Source organism: Pelodiscus sinensis, chromosome 19, assembly GCF_049634645.1.
Source record: "Pelodiscus sinensis isolate JC-2024 chromosome 19, ASM4963464v1, whole genome shotgun sequence".
Taxonomy (NCBI): domain Eukaryota; kingdom Metazoa; phylum Chordata; order Testudines; family Trionychidae; genus Pelodiscus; species Pelodiscus sinensis.
The window spans coordinates 8044936-8067655 of NC_134729.1; the positions used below are offsets into that span (position 1 = coordinate 8044936).

The window sequence follows — 22720 nt, forward strand, 5'->3', positions numbered from 1 at the left end:
ATCGCAAAAATGATGTGCTTTTGCGCAAGAGAGAGTCCACACTGCATGCACACTCTTGCACGAGAAAGCTCTGATGGCCATTATTAATTTTTCTGCACTAGAAATGCTTGCAGAGCATCCACACATGCCTTTTTGTGCAAGAGCTGTAGCACAAAAAGGAGTTATTCCTTGTGGGGAGAGGAATAACTACCAGTAAAAGCTCTCTGTCCTGTCTATTTACTGTAATTTTTTTTGCGCAAAAACGCGCTTGAGGTGTGGACACTACAAGGTATTTGCTCAAAAACCTTGTAGCGTAAACATAGCCCTAATGACTGATGATGTGGGAAAATCTGAAGTACTCAATGCTTTTTTTCTCTCTGTCTTCACAGATGAGGTCAGCTCCCAGACTGCTGCTCCAGGCAACACAGTAGGGGACGGAGGTGGGCAGCCCTCAGTGGAGAAAGAACAGATTAAGAACTATTTAGAAAAGCTAGACATACAAAAATCCATGGAGCTGGATTTAATGCATCCGAGTGTACTGAGGGACTTGGCAAATGTCATTTCAGATCTTTTGGCCATTATTTCTGAAAATTTGTGGAGATCGGGAAAGGTCCCAGATGATTGGAAAAAGGCAAAGGTAGTGCCCATTTTTAAGAAAGGGAAGAAGGACAACCAGGGAACTATAGATCGGTCAGTCTCACATCAGTCCCTGGAAAATTCATGGAGAGGATCTTCAAGGAATCTATTTTGAAGCACTTGGAAGAAGGGAATGTGATCAGGAATAGTCAACATGGATTCACCAAGGGCAAGCCGAGCCTGACCAACCTAATTAGCTTTTATCATGAGGTAATTGGCTCTGTAGACATGGGGAAGTCAGTGGATGTGATATACCTTGACTTTAGCAAAGCTTTTGATACAGTCTCCCACAATATTCTTGACAGCAAGTTAAGGAAGTATAGATTGGATAAATGGACTGTAAGATTGATGTAAGCTGGCTAGATTGTCAGGCCCAATGGGTAGTGATTAACGGCTTCATGTCAGGTTTCTAGTGGAGTGCCCCAAGGATCGGTTCTAGGGCCAGTTTTGTTTAACATCTTTATTAATGACCTGGATGAGGGGATGGATTGCACCCTCAGCAAGTTTGTGGATGACACTAAGGGGGAGAGGTAGATACGTGGGAGGGCAGGGATGGGGTCCAGAGTGACCTAGACAGATTAGAGGATTGGGCCAAAAGAAATCTGATGAGGTTCAACAAGGACAAGTGTAGAGTCCTGCACTTGGGATGGAAGAATCCCAAGCTTTTTTACAGGCTAGGTACCGAATGGCTAAGTAACAGTTCAGAAGAAAAGGAGCTGGGGATTACAGTGGATGAGAAGCTGAATATGAGTCAACAGTGTGCCCTTGTAGCCAAGAAGGCGAATGGAATATTAGGTTGCATTAGAAGGAGCATTGCCAGCAGATCTAGAGAAGTGATTATTCCCCTGTATTTGGCTCTGGTGAGGCCACATCTGTGTCCAGTTCTGTCCCCTCCTCCCCCACTACAGAAAGGATGTGGACTCATTGGAGAGGGTCCAGCGGAGGGCAACCAAAATGATTAGGGGGCTGGAGCAAATGACCTATGAGGAGAGGCTGAGGGATTTGGGCTCATTTAGTCTGCAGAAGAGAAGAGTGAGGGGGGATTTGATAGCAGCCTTCAACTTCCTGAAGGGAGGTTCCAAAGAGGATGGAGAGAGGCTGTTCTCAGGAGTGATGGATGGCAGAACAAGGAGCAATGGTCTCAAGTTGGTCTAGGTTGGATATTAAGAAAAACTATTTCACTAGGAGGGTGGTGAAGCACTGGGATGGGTTACCTAGGGAGGTGGTGGAATCTCTATGCCTAGAGGTTTTTAAGTGTCATCTTGACAAAGCCCTGGCTGGTTGATTTAGTTGCGATTGGTCCTGCTTTGGGCAGGGGGCTGGACTTGATGACCTCCTGAGGTCTCTTGCAGCTCTATGATTCTATGATTGAGTTCAAAGGAGAGAAACTTTCAGTGTTAAGAATCTCAGATGGACAAGGTTTCGTCTCCCAAAGCTCTGAGAAGTTACATGCTCTCCAGACATGAGCTGTAATGATAGAACTAGAGCCGACTCCATAAGGAGTCTCTTTATTATTTTAAATTTACTCCAGTGGATTCTGGAATTTCTTGTGTCAGGACTGTGCTTTGGGCCAAGAGCTAAAATCACTAGTTTGGCCCTGAGCCAAATCCACCAGAAGCCAGTGGAAGATGTGACAAGTGGCAGCAGCACAATGAGCAAACAGCAGAGTGGCAATGGAGAGACATAAGGAGCTGTCAGCAGAGAGGTGAGACGAATGGCCAGCAGGGCAGTGGCAGTGAGCAGGTGGATGGCGAGTGAGCAGCAGAGTGAGTAAGATGCCTCCTTACCTTCCCCCCACTCAGGATGGGAGGTGAACTCTGTGGATGCACCTCTGAACTCTGGGTCTCCCCTGAGAAGGGCAGCAATTGTGAGCAGGGTGCAGAGGAGGGTTGGGGATGTAACAGGAACATTTACATTGGTAGATTTAAGAACCTCAGAGGAAAAGGACACCTCCCAACCTACTTGGGATGGGACTTTTGTTCATGGTTTTGGTTATGAACTCTGCTTGTGGTGTTTCCCAAATTAATGCCACACCACTTCCCTCCCCTTTTATTAAAGGGTTCTTTTCTACACTCAAAGGCTACGTCTACACTGGCAGCTTCTTGCACAAGAACTCTTTTGCGGAAGAGTTCTTGTGCAAAAACTCTTCCAGAAGAGAGCATCTACACAGGCATGTGCTTTGCACAAGAGATGTGCTTTTGCGCAAGAGCATCCATGCCAGTGTAGACGATCTCTTGCTCAAGAAAGCTCTGATGGCCATTTTAACCGTAGGGCTTTCTTGCGCAAGAAATTCATGTTGCCTGTCTACACTGGCCTCTTGCGCAAGAACAGTTGTGCAAAAGGGCTTATTCCTGAGCAGGAGCATCAGAGTTCTGGTACAAGAAGCCCTGATTTCATACATTAGAATGTCAGTTTACTTGTGCAAGAGAGGCAGCTTTGGCGCAAGATCGCTCCAGTGTAGACACAACCAAACTCTGTGCTTGTGAGTGGGGAAGCATTGCCTTGCTGAGGCACACAGGGGTGTTGTGTGAATTTCCCAGGTTACTAGGTGGGGCTCAAGCCAGTTCTGTGTTGGATGGATGAAGAGGAGCCACTAGATATTGAACCCAGCCCTGGCTGCTGCTGGCACTACCGGGCAGAAGGGTTACATAGTAAACACAATCATTTGGAACCCATCTCTGCATGTGTGGTTTCTTGTATAAAGAGCAAACAACATGTCATTTTGTCTATAAGGGGAACTTCCTAGCACACCTCTTTCTGTCTTTGTTCTGTCTGTGTTTCTGACATTGTCTGTAAGGCTACATCTAAACTGCAGGCTTCTTTCAGAAGAAGCTTTTCTGGAAGAGATCTTCCGAAAAAACTTCTTCCAAAAGAGAGTGTGCACACAGCCAAAGCAGATAGCTTCCATTCAGTGTGGACAATATCTTGCATGTAAGCTGTGATTATTATGGACCGAGTGGCCACCAGGGTACCAAAAGCTCTTTTGGAAAAAGGCTTCTTCCTTGTAGAAAGAGGTTTACCAATGTCGGAAAAACCCCTCTGTTCTTTCATTTTTTTTCCAAAAGAACACAATTGCAGTGTGGACATAAGTGAAGTTTTTTTGGAAAAATGGCAGTTTTTTTGGAAAAATGGTAATTTTTCCAAAAAAACCCCTCTGTGGTGTAGACATAGCCTAACAGCCAGGATCATTATTAGTCTCCAGGGCTGTGTCTACACTGGGCCACTTATTCCGGAAAATCAGCCGCTTTTCCGGAATAAGCTGCGAGCTGTCTACACTGGCTCTACTGTACAAAATCAGCCGCTATTCCGGAAAAGCTACGCTGCTCCCGCTCAGGCATAAGTCCTTATTCCAGAACACTGTTCCGGAAAAGGGCCAGTGTAGCCAGCCCAGTAGTCTTTTCCGGAAAAAAGCCCCGATCGCGAAAATGACGATCGGGGCTCTTTTCCGGAAAAACGCGTCTACATTGGCCACAGATGCTTTTCCGGAAAAAGGGCTTTTCCGGAAAAGCATCCTGCCAATGTAGACGCTCTTTTTCCGGAAATACTTATAACGAAAACTATTCTGTTTTAAGCATTTCCGGAAATTCATGCCAGTGTAGACACAGCCCAGGAGAAATTATGGGAATTTTGGACAATTCAGGGAGCTGGTGCCTCACTCATAACCTCTGTATCCCATCCCTCTCTCCCTGTCTCTAGAAATGGGCTTGGCTTAGGTGTTAGAAAGTCAAGAACATAAGGGATGTTTCCAGAGAAAATTGCGGGGTATTTACAAGTTAGCACATTTTACAAAATATGATTTTGTGCACTTTCCAGCTCTTCCCTTCCCCACTCTTGCTGGTACAACAAACTTCACTCCAGCAGGATGATGAACTCTGCAGACCCTTACTCTGAACAAGAGATGTGGCAAAAGCAACAGTAGGCATCTTAGAAGGCGGTGATGGTAGTCTGCAGATAAAATAGAGCTGGTGAAGCTGGTCTGACTCTATGTTATCAATAATGGCCCCATAATGTCTATAATCCCCCCTTGAATTTGCCTTCCAAAAACCTGTCTCCAAAATCTGCTCGGTTTGGTGGATTGTGGGCCACATGAAATAGTATTTTAGCACCATGAGATGCCACAGATTCATAGCAAATGACTTCTTCTTTCCATACTAGCACAGCTAAGCTTCAGGTCACTGAAAATCTTCCCTGCTTCTCTGTCTGCCTCCCTTATATTTCATTCCTTTTGATTCTATCTCATATAAAAATAGGCCACATACAAAATTGGTTAAATTCACATGAGGTCAGACTGAGAAAGTCTGTTAAAGGCAGGTAACACAAGTGACATATGCATGTCAGTGGGAGAAAGCTGCTGGGCCCAGATAACTCACCCTCCCCTTGAACTTCTTGTCTCTTAAACTCAGACCTGGTAAACTGGGGAGCTTACTGTTTTCTGCCAGAAGTGATTCCAATGCAGGTGCATCTCCTTTTGAAGTCCTTTAAAACATTGCAGCTGGGATTACACTTTGTCAATATCAATGAGAAAGATGCCAGCCAAGAGCTCAGCTCGGGCTCACAGTCTATGTCCTATTCCATAATATTTGTTTTCCTTTTCTGAGACTTTGAGGAGGTAAGAATCTTTCCTACCCTTCTGAAAATCCAGAATCTGCTCAATTGCACAGACAGGCCTGTTCAGCAAGCCGATGGAATGACAGAGGTGTAACTGAGAGCAGAAACTGGTCCACTATATCCGACAGGGACATTTTACTCTCACATACATCCAAAGTGGCGCACAATTCCAAGTAGTGCTCAGCGTTTTTCACGCATGGGCCCTTCCAGCCTCCACACATCTGCTGTATGTTACCTCTGCAGGCTCAGAGACAGAGGAAAGGAGCCCAGAATGTACCAGCAGTGGGGAAAAACACCTACCACATTCATACTTATTTCCCTGCAGACAGAAACACAGTCACATTTACAGAAGAGCTGACCAACAGGACAATAAGAAGCCTACTCACCCTGATTTAGTCCTTGCATCCAGAAGAATTAAAGCCCTAGAAGATGAGGTCTCATAATTCAAGTTGTTTCTTAAGGGAGTCTGTCTTTATATCACAAGATTCACTGAGGTTCAGTGAGAAAGAGAGAGAGCGAGAGAGGGGAAAGCAGAAGGGGAGGGACTGAGAGAAGCGCCCAGAGGCCGTATAGAATGACAATGGAAGGAAATGCTTTATCAAACCTAGAAAGCCTGGCCAACCCGGCCCTGGGAACACGAAAGGGGGGGAGGCGAAGGCGTGTGGAAGAAAAATTAGCTAAGCTGTGCTGGGTTCCTCTCTGGGCCACACATAGCCCTACTCCCACTAAACCCTCCTATCGCATGCACCATGCAACACTATGGAAACTGTCGGTGGCAAAGCTCTTTTTTGATTAAGGAAAGAAATGTTGGCATTTAAAAAAAAAACAGAGAGTCTCGGAATCTAAAGTGCTCTCCGCCTCTCCTAACTCTAGCCTTCCAAGTTCCTATGAGTCAAATGTTAGCAATGTGTTACCGAAATGTTACTAATCTGGTATGCAGCATCTGAGAGGGTTTAGCTAATACAATCTGTGTTTGCTAGCTGGGGGAAAATTGTCATCAGAAAGAATTTTCTCTTTCTCTCTCTTTTTTCTTTTCTTTTCTTTTCTTTTCTTTTCTTTTCTTTTCTTTTCTTTTCTTTTCTTAGGGGGAAGGGAGAGAGCAATATCTTCTTTGTGTTGGGTTAACTAACGTATCTACTAACTGGGTGTTAACATAGCTTTATCTGCACGAAACACAAGGGGAGGTCACACAAGGGAGAGAGGAAGAGTTATTATCCTTAGATTACTGATGGAGGAAACTGAGGCCCAGAGAAATTAAGTGACTTGTCCAAGATAAAACAGAACATTCAGAGCGCAGCTGGGTTTGAACTCAGAGCTTGTAAGACCCATGCTTTCATTCACAAGATTCACAGACTGTAAAGCTAGAATGGGCTAGATCATCTAATCTGATCTCCCATATAATGCAGACTAGAAAATCTTGCCCACTTACCCATGTATAGAGCCTAAGAACTTGTGTTTTTAAATCAGATCTAATAGAAAGGCATGCAGACTGGATAGAAAACCATCAGGAGATAGTATCTACCACTTTCCTTAGCAGGTAGTTCCAATGGTTAATCACCCTCCTGTTAAATAAATTGTGCCTTACTTCTCATTTGAATGTGTATGGATTTAATTTCCAGACTGAATCTTGTTCTGCCTTTCTCCAATACAAAAAAGAGATTTATAATAGCCAGTGTTTTCTTTTCACAAAGATACTTACACATTGCCATCAAATTACCCTTTGACCTTTTTTTTTTAAATAAGCTAATTAGATTGTGCTCCTTGGCTACGTCTACATTGGCATCCCTTTCCAGAAAAGGGATGCTAATGAGACGAGTCGGAATTGCAAATCCGCGGGGGATTTAAATATCCCCCGTGGCATTTGCATTTACATGGCTGCCGCTTTTTTCCGGCTTGGGGATAAGCCAGAGAAAAGCGCCAGTCTAGACGCGATTCTCCGGAAAATAAGCTCTTTTCCGGAGGATTTCTTATTCCTACTTTCGCGTCTAGACTGGCGCTTTTCTCCGGCTTATCCCCAAGCCGGAAAAAAGCGGCAGCCATGTAAATGCAAATGCCACGGGGGATATTTAAATCCCCCGCGGATTTGCAATTCCGACTTGTCTCATTAGCATCCCTTTTCCGGAATGGGATGCCAATGTAGACGTAGGCTTTATGTCTCTCACTGCAAGGCATTATTTCCAGCTCTCAAATTATTTCTGTGACTCTTCTCTGCACGTGTTCCATTTTTTCAACAGCCTTTTAAAAACGTGAACACCAGAACTGGATGCCATATTCTAGTATTGGTCTCACTATTGTGCTATACAGAAGTAATCTCACAACACTACTTCTCCTCCCAAGTTCCATAGGTCTTCAGGTTTAGAATAATAAATAATAATATGCCACACTCTGGCACATTTAGAATTACTGGGTATGTCTAGACTACAGGGTTTCGTCGACAGAAGTTTTGTTGACAGATACTGTTGACAAAGCTTCTGTTGACAAAGAGCGTCTAGACTACATCCAGTTCTGTCGACAAAGCAAGCCGCTTTGTCGACATAACAGTGTGGACGCAAAGGACAGTGTAGATGCAATAGTGCCTTCTATTGACAGAACTCTGTTGACAAAAGGCGTTATTCCTCGTAGAATGAGGTTTACATACGTCGACAAAACTGCTGAGTTTTGTCGAACTCAAAGGCAGTGTGGACGCAGGTATAGTTTTGTCGACAAAAGTCCACTTCTGTCGACAAAACCCTGTAGTCTAGACACATGCACTATGTCTAAACTCTAAGGCACAGTCCTGCAGCATCATGTCAGGAACCTCAATGTTTACATATAGAACCAGAATATCCATCCCCTAGAAAAGTCTGAGAGATTGAAATTTGGGTTTTCCCCCACACGAGACAAAAAGTTGAAATCTTGGGATTTTTCACTAAGTATTCTGAAATATGTCATTTCAACCATATTGAAACGATTTGTTTCAGCTTTATAGTTTACATTAATATAATACAATATAGTAATGTTTGACTGATTATATAATATTATAAAAATAAGTCAAAAATGAACATTTTTTATCTTAATGAAACATTTTAATAATCTCTCTGAACATTTTAATGAAACTGATGTGTTCCTGTGAAGCATTTCAACTTAGTCAGATCAGCATTGTCTGATGGAAACTTACATCAGAATATTCTAACCAGTTTAATTACAACAATTCATGCATCAAAAGTATATGCTTGAAAACATGCAAACAGCCTTCCCAGAGACATGTAGAGAACTTGCCTCTTGGTTAAGTTTGCCAGCAATGAAAATAAATAGCCACCATGTCTTCCCAGAGCTGCTAGTAAGAAAGACCTGGTCTATACTAGGGAGTGATTTCAGAATAACCCTCTGTAAGTGTGTCGCTCTCGGGGAGGGGTGGCTCCCCCTCGTGGTCAGTGGGCTGCCACTCCGACCCATTATGTTTTCCACTGTCAGTTGAGGAATTAGCGGAGGCTGCGATTCTGCGTGTAGGTCCTCCCACCAGGTTGGCAGCAACCAGGCGTCTAGGCTGCAGTCTAGGGCAACTAGCAAATAAACAGTTCAACACCCGGCCTCAGCTCAGGGTGGGCAACAAATTAACAGTTCAAACAGCCAGCCTCAGTTTGGAACAGGTAACAAATAATAAACAGTTCAAGGGCCTGGCCTCAGTTCGGGGCGGGCAGCATGATAAATAAACAGTTCAAGGGCCCGGCCTCAATTCGTGGCCGCCGTGCAATAAACAGTTCAGGGGCTGAACCCTGGTTCAGGGCGTGGCAGCAGGCAAAGAAACAGCAGTTCTAGGCCAAGCCCTTGTTCAGGGCATGGCAGCAGTTAAACAAACAGAAAGGAGTTCCAAAGCTCAGGGTGTGGCAGCAGGCAAACAATCTAAAGCCAGGCCCTTGTTCAGGGTGTGGCAGCAGTGGTTGTCGCCTGCAATTCAGGCACAGCCAAGGGGGGAGTCTGCCACCCGAGCGTGGGGTGGCAAGGGGGACGCAGGCCACCCCCACCACTGCGTCCCAGCCCAGGGTCCTCATTGCAGCAGAGCAGTCTGCTGCTGGGTCAGCGGGGATCCACTCCACAATGCTGTCCGAGCTCTGTCTCAGCTCACAAAGCACCAGATTTCCCTGGGCTACTTCCAAACTCCCCTGAGGCTGTACCTGGGTTTCAGGCGAATCTTTGGGGTCCAGCGCATCGGCAGCATGGGCCAGGCAGGGAGTCCATCTGGGATGTCTGGGAGCAGCGGGCCCAGTGGCCTGGGCCAGTTCTCTGCTTCTGTAAGGTCTTGCTTCTCCAGCAGGGTTGCCAGGTGTCCAGTTTTGAACCGGACAGTCCAGTATTTGAGCTTTCTGTTTGGGAAACAAAATGAGAAAATATAAATGTCCAATATTTTCTAAATAAGATGTCAAGTGTGTCCAGTATTTTTGTTGAAACCATCTGGCAACCCTACTTCCGGTGAGTGCAGAGTAGAGGCTTCTGTCTCCTTCCGCCACTGGGGCCTTTCGGGCAGGGCTGCCAACATTTATTTTGTAATAGTACCAAACTTTTCATGAAAAGGTACCAAAACACACAAAAACGTACCAAATTTTAAACATCAATATATAAACCCTATAAAACATCTTAAACTGGAAAAAATACATTTAATTTACATTACATCTTACTAAAACATCGAAATGGAGGAAATACGTTCAACTTACTTTATATTTTGTTAAAAGAGAACTTTTTCATCAACTGCTTCATTACTATACCAACTTTTTGTTGCATTCTATCACAAAGCTCTTTTGGTGGATTCCATGTCATGCAGTTAATGTCTTGAAGTAAAGATTTATATCTTATTAACGCATTTGAGGTGGACATTTTCAGAGATGCGCAATTTTAAATTTAATGTTGTTGAGTAAGGAGAAAACTCTTTCAGCAGCTGCTGAAGAGTGATGCAATGAAAGAAGATTGATCATAAATTTTGACAACAGAGAGAAGCGATATTCGTCACCACATTTTTCTTGAGATATGTTAAACCAAAATTTTTCAGGCATTTTTTCAGCATTAGGAGGTTGATCTTGCATTGTCAGCTCCCTCCATTCTTTATTTATTTGTTCATAATGTTCTTCATCGACTAGGTTAGAAAATTTCATAAATAGTGGGATAATTGATTTAGGCCTTCCCTCAATAACATTAGCTGGGTACAACGCCTCAAGCAACTCCAATTTTGCAAACAATTCACAAGATAAAAAGTGCTGAAACATCTGCTTTGTAAGGCAAACATAGACATTTAAAATTTTTACTCGAAATTCTTGCAATTCCTTCTGGGAAATTTTTGTTGAATTATCCAGGTAAATGCTTTCTACAGTGGCACCACAATAAATGTCATCTATCCTGAGATATGTTGAAGGATCATTAATATTGATTTTACTTATATCATTAGGTTTCAAATTTTCTCGCTTGATGAAATTACTGAGAATCCCTTTATCACTACTATTAATAGAATTCCTTAATTTACGAATTCTAAATATTTCTGCTTGATACTCCAAATTGAGCTTGTTGATGTCAGGCAAAATGTAAGCTAAGAAAGCATAATACATTTTTGTAATGGGATTTTGTAATCCCTCTAGAATTCTTGAAGCCATAGGAATGCCATCTTCTAATGCAGCAGATGTAAACAACAATAAAAGTGCAGGCCATTGTTCTAAAATTCTTTTCACCACTTGCTCAAGAGAAAGCCATTTTGTGAAGCCAATGTGGAGAATTTTTTGAGGATTGGTATTTATAAATGTTTGAAATTCTTTATATTCATTTAGGCGCTTAGGATTATTGCTCAAATATGAAAAAATATTTCTGGCTAACTCTTCTAAATAATGTAGCAGTGCAGTGCAGGCTTTAGAAGCACACAAGTGCAATGAATGGCAAACACAAGGTTGTATGAAGATATGAGGATTTTTCTGTTTTAAGAGATGCTGGACTCCTCCTTTGCTTCCCATCATAACACTAGCATTTTCGCTGGCAAATCCTATAAGGTTTTTAAAGGGGATTTCATTACTGTTAAAAAACGCCTCTATGAAATTATAAATTCCAAGAGCAGTTGTGTCTTTAATTTCTAAAAGTGTTAGAAATTTGTCCACTGTTTTTTGAACTTCAGTATCATAGGGTATGTCTACACTACAAAGTTAATTCGAACTAATGGACGTTAGTTCGAATTAACTTTTATAGGCGCTACACTAGCGCTCCGCTAGTTCGAACTTAATTCGAACTAGCAGAGCGCTTAGTTCGAACTAGGTAAACCTCATTGTACGATGACTAACGTCTAGTTCGAACTTACTAGTTCGAACTAAGGGCTGTGTAGCCCTTTAGTTCCAACTAGTGGGAGGCTAGCCCTTCCCAGCTTGCCCTGGTGGCCACTCTGGCCAATACCAGGCAAACTCTACTGCCCCCCTCCCAGCCCCGGAGCCCTTAAAGGGGCACGGGCTGGCTACGGTGTTTGTGCCAGTTGCAAGCCTGCCAGCACCGTGCCAGCAGACCCTGCACCTGACACCCCATGAGCCAGCCACCCGATGCCCCCCAGCCCTCCCCCTCTTCCCGGGACAAGCCTGGCGGCTCCCAGGAGCCTGCCCGGGGCCGCAAGAGGAGGGCGCCCACGTGGTCTAGTGCGGAGATCGTGGACCTCATCCAGGTTTGGGGGGAAGCCTCCAATGTCCACGATCTCTGCACTAGCCACAGGAACGCGGCCGTCTATGGCCACATGGCTGCCAGCCTGGCCGCCAGAGGCCACCACCGCAGCAGGGAGCAGGTCCACTGCAAAATAAAGGACCTGCGGCAGTCCTACTCCTGGGCCTGCCTGCCAGGAGCCGACCCGGAGGCCTGCCCCCACTTTCTGGCTCTGGACCGCATCCTGGGGGCTCACGCCGTCCCTGCCCCCAGGGTGCTCATCGACCCCGGGGCGGAGGGACCACTCAGTGACACGGAGGAGGGGGAGGAGGACGCCGAGAGCCAGGAGCCTGCCGGCAGCCTGCCCAGGACCCCCGAGGAACCCCACAGAGCCGATCGCCTGTGTCGTCAGAGGCCGGGGAGGCCTCCACATGTGAGTACCATCATGCTCCCCTTAGGTGTACGGGGGGTGGGGGGAGAGGGAGCCCAGGGACCATGTGCCTGGCCCTTGCCCACCATGGAGCAGCAGCTGGGTGTCATGCAGGGGCCCTGGCCTTGCAGAGGGAGGCTGGGTTTCACCCACCTGGGCCCCAGGGATAATTGACCGCTGCTCTTGTTTCACCACAGCCGCAGCACCTGGGTCTGCAGGACGCACCACCCCGCCTGCAACAGCTGCCCGCGCCCGGGCCAGCAGGAGAGCCAGGAACCAGGAGGAGTACCAGTGGCGGCACCTCCGCTTCCTGGATCACCAGCTCCGCACCCAGGACCACTGGGTCCGGGAGGACTTGCAGCTGCGCCAGCGGAGCTTGGAGGTGCTGGAGGAGCAGGGCCGTGCCCTCTGAGGCCACCTCCAGAGCCTGCTCGACGGGTTCCTGCCTCCTCCTGCCCCTGCTCCCCCTGCTCCCCCCGTCCCTCCTGCCCCACCCTCCACGCTCATTCCCCCCTGAGGCCCCCCGCACCCGCAGTGCTGCAAGACGGGAGAGGCATGCTGACCCCCACCCCTGAGCTTTCCATTCCCTTCCCCCTTCCCTCCCCTTCCAGCTCCCTCCTCCCAGGTTTCCCCCTCCCCTCTCCCACCCTCACACCTCCCTCCCTCCACCCCACTTATGTTAAATAAAAAGAGATTTTTGTTGGCAAAACAGGTGTCTTTATTTGACATTAGGAAGGGGGGTTAGGGAGGGGAAAGGGGAAGGGGGGGGAGGGTGGAAGAAGGCCCCAGTGGGGCATGCAGGGAGAGTTCAGTCCTCCTCTTCCTCCAACAGGAAGCTCTCCCGCAGGGCTTCCCGGATCCGGACGGCCACCCGCTGGGCTTCCCGGATGGCGGCGGTGCGGGGCTGACCGTAGTGGTCAGCCATGCGGTCAGCCTCAGCCATCCCGGCTGGCAGGAAAGCCTCCCCCTTTCTCTCACACAAATTGTGGAGCACACAACATGCTGCCACTACAGGAGGTATATTGTGCTTGGCGAGGTCAAGACGGGTGAGGAGGCACCGAAAGCGGGCTTTCAGTCGCCCGAAGGCCCCCTCCACCACGATGCGGGCCCTGGTCAGCCTGGCATTGAAGGCCTGGCGGGACGGATTGAGGTGCCCCGTGTAGGGCTTCATCAGCCACAGCTGTAGGGGGTAGGCCGCATCCCCCACCAGGCAGACGGGCATGTCCACGTCCCCGACCCTGATGTGGTGGTCGGGGAAGAAGGTCCCGGCCTGCAGCCTCTGGCACACGGAGGAGTTCTGATACGCCCGTGCGTCGTGTGCCTTGCCGGACCAGCCCACATTAATGTCCGTGAACTGTCCCCGGTGGTCACACATGGCCTGCAGGATCATGGAGAAGTACCCCTTGCGGTTGAAGTACCGGGAGGCCTGGTGTTCCAGGGCACAGATGGGGATGTGCGTCCCGTCGATGGCCCCCCCGCAGTTGGGGAAGCCCAGGGCGCTGAAGCCTCGGATGACGGCATCCGGGTCGGCGAGGCGGACCACCCTGTGGAGCAGCACCCGGTTGCTGGCCTTGACCACCTGCGGAGAGACACATCAAAGTGCGAATCAGTGGGGCGCCCGGGTGGCTGGGAGTGTTCGTGCCCTGGCAGTGCCCCGTGCCCCACTCCCGGAAGGAACCCCCCCTCGGGCGGTGTGTAGTACGGCCGGGAAAGACCGGCCCCTCCGGTGCGGGGCACTTTCGCTTCCTTACCCCCCTCCCCCCGTTTTCCCTGGGGCAGCCCATCCCCTCCTTGCAGCCCCCCTCCTCCCTGGTCCAGTGGCCGACGAGTGCCTTACCTCCATGAGCACCGCTCCGACGGTGGATCTCCCCACGCCGAACTGGTTCCCGACAGATCGGTAGCTGTCCGGCGTGGAGAGTTTCCAGAGGGCGATGGCGACACACTTCTGGACGGGGATGGCGGTCCTCATGCGAGTGTTTCTTCTGTACAGGGCAGGGGTGAGCCACTCGCAGAGCTCCAGGAAGGTGTCCCTCTTCATCCTGAAATTCTGGGTCCACTGTCGGTCGTCCCAGCGCTCCAGGATGATGCGGTCCCACAGTCGCTGCTGGTGTCCAAACGCCAGATGCGGTGGGGCACGCCGGCATCTGGGCGCCGCTGCAGCTCCTCCATGGCCCCCAGGGCGGCCAGGCAGAGAGGCAGGGGGCTGACTTTCACCAGGTGGTGCCAGGCAGCCTCCAGCCATTGCTGGCAGGCTTGCAGCAGCAAGTCCACAAAGTGCACCAGAAGGTGCAGCGCGAGCTCTGGCTCCATGTTGCCACCTGCGGCGGCATCCCCGAAGGGAAGCACCGACACAGACGGGCACAGAGACAAACGCTTTGCTGTCCCTCGGCGAGGTAGGCAAGCAAGCAGGAAAAGCTGAGAACCGGCTGTCCAGGGGGGTCCCTTTAAGCACGAGCCTCAGATAGCCTCAGACAGCAGCCACACAAAGCAATTACTGACCTGATGCCCTGCCAGAACCGGTTTCAGGTGCCCTTAAATGCGCCCCTGCGTCCAATCAGTGTGGATGAGCTAGTTCGAATTAGCAAAACGCTAATTCGAACTAGTTTTTTAGTCTGGATCCGTTAGTTCGAATTAGCTTAGTTCAAATTAACTAAGTTAGTTCGAATTAGTGCTGTAGTGTAGACATACCCATAATGTCTAGCTACCAGAACAAGTTGTTTGATAGTAGAAATGTCTGTTGTCTCATCAATGATAAGAGAAAATTTTGTCACCTTCAACTTAGACACTAGGTTACTGAAGTCGTATTCACCGATCACATTAGAAAAAATTTATGTTATTTGGTTCTAGCACACTTGATATCCTTTGCCATTTTTTAATCTGGACAAACGTTTGCAACAAGGCCTGGCAAATGATCCAAAAGGGCTATAAGTAAACTGTGTTCTGCAATAAATCCACAGTTTAAGCTCAGCAGCTGCTATCTGTGCTGAGTGAATAGAGAATGGATCAGGTTTCATAAAGTCAGTGACTTTTGAAGTTTGTTTTGTAGATTTTAGGGTTTTTTTATGCTTTTCTGTGTTTTCATGTCTTTCAATGTGACTTAAACTACCAGCAATTTCTCAATTGCATAATTTGCAGAAACCTTTACCAGAGTTGTATTTACTAACTACTAGCCAGCCAGAAAATTTTTCACGTGTCAACAATTTTGACGGCAATTTTCTCTCATAAGAAGCTGTACACTTATGTTTCTTTTTCTTAGGAGTGTTATCCTTATCATTTTCATCAGTATCTGAACGAATATCCATATTTTTCTCTTCACTCATAATGGGTTCACAAAAAACAATGTGAAAACACAAAATGTTCACAAAGGACTTGTAAAAGTAAGCAAACAACGCCGAGGAACCGGAACGCAGCACTAACTGTATCACTGCAACTCAAACTGGCGCTAGGGCGGCAAGACCAGTGACGCGGAGGAATACATCACATGACTGCATCACATTACACAATACACACAGTCACAGTCTCCTCTCCCCGGTCTTCATTTGCATAATAAACCAAAAAGATATTAATGAACATGTATCAATGTAAGTAATGTTAACGTTTTAAAAATGAGCGTGGAACATAAAATTATAACTTAGGGTACGTCTACACTACAGCGCTAATTCGAACTAACTTAGTTTCAATTAGTAAATTTGAACTAAGCTAATTCAAACTAACGCGTCTAGAACTAAAAACTAGTTTGAATTAGCGTTTTGCTAATTCGAACTAGCATGTCCACATTGAGTGGACCCAGAACAGGGCTTAAGAATGGCCGGAAGCAGTGCCGGCAGGGCATCAGAGGAGGACTTAGAGCGTGGAGATGCTGTCTCAGGCTAGCCAAGGGCTGCGCTTAATGGGTCCCGACCTCCACCCCGGGCAGACAGTTCTCAGGGGTGCCCCGCTTGCAAAGCAGTCCTGCCTTGGAGTGCCCGGACTACCCACACTGGGCACATCACAGCACTCGGCCATCATACCGACTGCACTTACTGCAGGCTGCCATCTGGGAAGAGAGGGCAATTGGGGGGCTGCAGGAGAGCTTCCACCCCCAGAAGCCCACAGAGCCAGCCCAGTCCTCCCTATCGGGGGCTCGTACCCCATTCCTCCCTCACCTCCTTCCACTTACCCTTCCCTAGCCCCTCTTCTCGATGTACAAAATAAATATAACGTTTCTTCCTAAATGGAATCTGTCTTTATTGAACAAAACTGGGGGAGACTGGGAAAAGGAGGTGGGAGAGGGGAAGAGAGAGGCTGGGAGAGGGGAGGGCAACTAAAATGATCAGGGGTTGGGAACAGGTCCCATATGAAGAGAGGCTAAAGAGACTGGGACTTTTCAGCTTAGAAAAGAGGAGACGGAGGGGGGACAGGATAGAGGACTCTAAAAGCAGGAGTTGGGTGGAGAGGGTGCATACAGAAAAGTTCTTCATGAGTTCCCATAAAGAAGGACTAGAGGACACCAAAGGAAAGGAATGGGTAACAGGCTTCAAACTAATAACAGACAGTTCTTCTTCACAAAGCAAAGAGTCAACCTGTGGAACTCCTTGCTGCAGGAGGCTGTGAAGGCTACAACTAGAACAGAGTTGAAAGGGAAGTGAGATCAAGTCATGGAGGTTGGGTCCATGGAGTGGTATTAGCCAGGGGGTAGGAGTGGTGTCCCTGCCCAAGGTTTGTGGAAGGCTGGAGAGGGATGGCACGAGACAAATGGCTTGGTCACTGTCTTCGGGCCATCCCCTCCAGGGTCCCTAGGGTTGGCCGCTGTCGGCAGACAGGCTACTGGGCTAGATGGACCTTTGGTCTGACCCAGTAAGAACATTCTAAGCTCAGGGCTCAGGGTCGGGGGTCTCAGTGGACCCCCTTGATTTTCATGCACACCTGCTCCCGGGTGGCCAGGCTGGCAGCTCTCCTGCCCTATCTGGCCACTTTCCTGTGCCTAGTGCGGAGATCGTGGACGAGGTCCACGATGTCCGCACTAGCCCAGGCGGGTGCCCGCCTCTTGCGGTCCCGGGCAAGCTCCCGGGAGCCGCCAGCCTGGTCCCAGGAAGAGGGGGAGGGCTGGGGGGGCATCGGGTGGGTGGCTCGTGCCATGCCAGGTGCAGGGTCTGCTGGCTGGGTGCTGGCAGGCTTGCACCTGGCACGGGCACCATAGCCAGCCCGTGCCCCTTTAAGGAGGCCGGGGCCTGGAGGGGGGCAGACGAGTTTCCCTGGTGTTGGCCAGAGTGGCCACCAGGGAAAGCTGGGGAGGGCTAGCCTCCCACTAGTTCGAATTAAGGGGCTACACAGCCCTTAAATCGAACTAGTAAATTCGAATTAGGCTTAATCCTCGTAAAATGAGGATTACCTAGTTCGAACTAAGCGCTCCGTTAGTTCGAATTAAGTTCGAACTAACGGAGCGCTAGTGTAGCGCCTATGAAAGTTAGTTCAAACTAACGTCTGTTAGTTCGAACTAACTTTGTAGTGTAGACATACCCTTAGAGGCTTCTGAGCAAAAATTTATAATATTAACACAAAATTCCTAAAACGTACCAAAAATATTGGGTGTCGTACCAAATGTACAACAGGAGGTAAATAGTACCAATTTTGTACAAACGTACCAACTTTGGCAGCCCTGCTTTCGGGCCTTCTTCTCAGGCCTTTTATCTCCCTGGCCTCTCCTCCTCATTGATAGGTGCTTCGTTAGGGTCAGATGTTGCTCACCAAGGCTCAGGGAGGGGTGGCTCCCCCTTTTGGTCGGGGGGGGGCCACTCCAACCCACTACATCCCCTTCTTTCGAAGTAACAAGCAGGGCTGGTTATTTTGATTATCTCCTGCTTTCCTCAGCAAAGCACTTATTTCAAAATTATTATTTCGAAATAGCATTAGTATGGATGATCCAGTGCTCTAATTGAGAGGCCTCTCACACCTGCATTTGTGGCTGCTCTGGCCATACTTCCCAGCTCCACTGCTCCCCTACTCCTGAGGGGTATGTCTACACTACCCTCCTAGTTCGAACTAGGAGGGTAATGTAGGCATACCGCACTTGCAAATGAAGCCCGGGATTTGAATTTCCCGGGCTTCATTTGCATAAGCGGGGAGCCGCCATTTTTAAAACCCCGCTGGTTTGAACCCCGTGCAGCGCGGCTACATGGGGCACGAACTAGGTAGTTCGAACTAGGCTTCCTAGTTCGAACTACTGTTACTCCTCATCCTCGAGGGATGAGGTTTACCGGGGCTGCCGACAAAGGGCTTTGATGTCGGCAGGGGAGCGTCCAGACTAACGTGCTGAGTGGACAAACAGCTGATCAGCTGTTTGTCGGCTCAGCGCGGCAGCCATGTAAATTTAAATGAAGTCGCGATCATTTAAATCGCGGCTTCATTTGACTTTGCCAAAACAACAAATTTACATGGCTCCGTCGACGGAGCCATGTAGTTTAGACGTACCCCTGCTGGCTAAATCAGTTTTGACAATAGGACTTAGGCTTCTAAATTAGATAGGAACTTTTGAAATATTACAAATTCTCATGAGTCTCATTCACTTTGCCATACTGCCTTTCAGAAGGAATGTGTCAAATTATACATTAGAGAAGAGACAAAGTGGGTAAAGTAAAATCTTCTTGGAACAATTTCTATTAGTAAGAAAGACAAGTTTTTGACAGAGTTCTATCTTTCTCTCACCAACTGAAGTTGATCTCATTAAAGATATTAGCATTATCCATCCTGTTGTGACAGTAAGCTTGTGTCTACCTCCCTCCCTGTTGTTCCTGGGGACGAGGAGGCGTGGGCCAGCTCGGGCCGCATGGCCACCTCCCTCCCCACTGCTCCAGGGCCAGGGAGACTGGAGACATATGGCCTCCTCTCTCCCCGCTGCTCTGGGGTTGGGGAGGCTTGGGCTGGCTTGGGCCGAACAGCTACCTCCCTTCCAGCTCTTTGGGGATGCTGGGGCACTTATGCTCTTCCCTCCCCATGGTGGGAGGTGGGTGCACATACACTTGGCGTGCTGCTCCTCCTCCCCTCCCCGTGGTGGGGGCGGGGCCTCAGCAGAGGGGCAGGGCTGTAGGTGGGGCATGGGGCCTGTCTCCTAGAAACTTCTCAAGTCTTCTCAAATGTTCTCTGTGACAGACATCAGACATTGTGATGGACACCTTTCCTTGCATATATAGTTTATCTCAGGCATCTTGTCTCGCATTTGCAGGGACTGACAGCCTCAGCAGGGGTAGGTCCCAAACCCATCACAAACCAGGACTGAGCAGAGCTGCTGGCCAGCCTGCTAAAAAAATGTATTGGCAAGGCACAGGGAGAGAAATGTGTATAATCTATGGCTACGTCTACACTGGCATTATTTTCCGGAAATGCTTTTAATGGAAAAGTTTTCCGTTTAAAGCATTTTCGGAACAGATTGTCTAGATTGGCACGGACGCTTTTCCGCAAAAGCACTTTTTGCGGAAAAGCGTCCATGGCCAATCTAGACGCGCTTTTCCGCAAAAAAGCCCCAATCGCCATTTTTGCAATCGGGGCTTTTTTGCAGAAAACAAATCTCAGCTGTCTACACTGGCCCATTTGCGCAAAAGTTTTGCAGGCTGCCATCCGGAGGGGGGGCCAATCAAGGGGCTTCAGGAGAGCTTCCAGCCCGAGAAGCCCACAGAGCCACCCCAGTCCTCCCCATCGGTGGCTCGTACCCCATTCCTCCCTCAGCTCCTTCCACTGACCCCTCCCTATCCCCCCTTCCTGATGTAGAATCATAGAATCATAGAATCATAGGACTGGAAGGGACCTCGAGAGGTCATCGAGTCCAGCCCCCCGCCCTCAAGGCAGGATCAAGCTCCGTCTACACCATCCCTGACAGATGTCTATCTAACCTGTTCTTAAATATCTCCAGAGAGGGAGATTCCACCACCTCCCTTGGCAATTTATTCCAATATTTGACCACCCTGACAGTTAGGAATTTTTTCCTAATGTCCAATCTAAACCTCCCCTGCTGCACTTTAAGCCCATTACTCCTTGTCCTGTCCTCAGAAACCAAGAGGAACAAATTTTCTCCTTCCTCCTTGTGACTTTATGTACAAAATAAAGAAAACGTGTGGTCAAAAATAGAAACTCTCTTTATTGAACAAAACTCGGAGAGACTGGGAAAAGGAGGTGGGAGAGGGGAGGGCAACTAAAATGATCAGGGGTTGGGAACAGGTCCCATATGAAGAGAGGCTAAAGAGACTGGGACTTCTCAGCTTAGAAAAGAGGAGACTGAGGGGGGATAGGATAGAGGTCTATAAAAGCATGAGTAGTGTGGAGAGGGTGCATAAAGAAAAGTTCCTCATTAGTTCCCATAATTGAAGGACACCAAATGAAATGAATGGGTAGCAGGCTTCAAACTAATAACAGAAAGTTCTTCTTCACAAAGCAAATAGTCAACCTGTGGAACTCCTTGCTGCAGGAGGCTGTGAAGGCTACAACTAGAACAGAGTTTAAAGAGAAGTTAGATAAAGTGATGGAGGTTGGGTCCATGGAGTCAGGGGGTAGAAATGGTGTCCCTGGCCTCTGTTTGTGGAAGGCTGGAGATGGATGGCACAAGACAAATGGCTTGGTCATTGTCTTCGGTCCATCCCCTCCCGGGTCCCTAGTGTTGGCCACTGTCGGCAGACAGGCTACTGGGCTAGATGGACCTTTGGTCTGACCCAGGACGGCCATTCTAAGCTCAGGGTCGGGGTCTCAGTGGACCACCTTGATTTTCATGCACACCTGCTCCTGGGTGGCCAGGCTGGCAGCTCTCCTGCCGTAGCTGGCCACTTTCCTGTGCCTAGTGTGGAGGTCGTGGATGAGGTCCACGATGTCCGCACTAGACCAGGCGGGCGCCCGCCTCTTGCGGACCTGGGCAGGCTCCCGGGAGCCACCAGCCTGGTCCTGGGAAGAGGCGGACGGCTGGGTGGCAGCGGGTGGCTGGCTCGAGCCGTGCCAGATGCAGGGTCTGCTGGCTGGGTGCTGGCAGGCTGGCACTTGGCATGGGCACCGTAGCCAGCCCGTGCCCCTTTAAGGGGTCCGGGGCCAGGAAGGGGGCATACGAGTTTCCCTGGTGTTGGCCAGAGTGGCCACCAGGGAAAGCTGGGGAGGGCTAGCCTCCCACTAGTTCGAATTAAGTGTCTACACAGCCCTTAATTCAAACTAGCTAATTCGAACTAGGCGTTAGTCCTCATAAAATGAGGTTTCCCTAGTTCGAATTAAGCGCTCCGCTAGTTCGAATTAAGTTCGAACTAGCGGAGCGCTAGTGTAGCGCCTATCAAAGTTAATTCGAACTAACGTCTGTTAGTTCGAATTAACTTTGTAGTGTAGACATACCCTGCTTTTGCAGAAATTCAAGTGGCCACTGTAGACAGCTGGCAAGTTTTTCCGGAAAAGCGGCTGATTTTCCGGAAAAACTGGCCAGTCTAGACACAGCCAAAGAGAGGAGAGAGAGAAGGAGGAAGAAGGAGTGGGAGCAGCTCTTTTGCATGCTGCCACACCCTTCTTCCCTTTCACCTCCGTAACTGCTGGCCTGTGCCCCACACAGACAGTGCCCCGCTCCTCCCCACCCCTTTCATGAGACATAAAGGATCTGACGACAAAGGGTTCTGGGGTCGGCTGATCCCCCTCTAGACTGCTGTGCTATGCCGACAATCAGCTGATTGGCACAGAACGGTGGCCATTTTTATGAAAATGAAGCGGCGATTATTTAAATCGCCGCTTACATAAGAACATAAGAACAGCCGTACTGGGTCAGACCAAAGGTCCATCTAGCCCAGTATCCTGTCTGCCGACAGTGGCCAGCACCAGGTGCCCCAGAGAGGGTGGACCAAAGACAATGATCAAGCGATTTGTCTGCTGCCATCCCTCTCGAGCCTCTGACAAAGAGAGGCCAAGGACACCATTTTATCCCCTGGCTAATAGCCTTTTATGGACCTAACCTCCATGAAATTATCTAGCTTCTCTTCAAACTCTATTATAGTCCTAGCCTTCACAGCCTCCTCTGGCAAGGAGTTCCACAGGTTGACTATACGCTGGGTGAAGAAGAACTTTCTTTTATTAGTTTTAAATCTGCTCCTCATTAATTTCATTTGGTGTCCTCTAGTTCTTCTATTTAGGAAGCCAATAAATAACTTTTCTTTATCGGCCCTCTCCACACCACTCATGATTTTATAGACCTCTATCATACCCCACTCAGTCTCCTCTTTTCTAAACTGAAAAGTCCCAGTCGCTTTAACCTGTCCTCATATGGGACCCGTTCCAAACCCCTAATCATTTTAGTTGCCCTTTTCTGGACCCTTTCCAAGGCCAAAATATCTTTTTTGAGGTGAGGAGACCACATCTGTACACAGTAATCAAGATGTGGGCGTACCATAGTTTTATACAGGGGCAGTAAGATATTCTGGGTCTTATTTTCTATCCCTTTCCTAATAA

General features: G+C 48.4%; 1 protein-coding gene across 1 annotated transcript in view; it reads right to left on the bottom strand.

Annotated features, from left to right (window-relative positions):
* Positions 1-5766, bottom strand: part of HDAC7 (histone deacetylase 7) — a 220453-nt gene extending 214687 nt beyond the window's left edge. The window contains exon 1 of the mRNA XM_075902093.1: positions 5610-5766. Coding sequence (XP_075758208.1) covers positions 5610-5628 — 19 coding nt within the window. The 5' untranslated portion in view covers positions 5629-5766. The remainder of the gene's footprint in view (positions 1-5609) is intronic.
* Positions 5767-22720: the final 16954 nt, after the last annotated feature.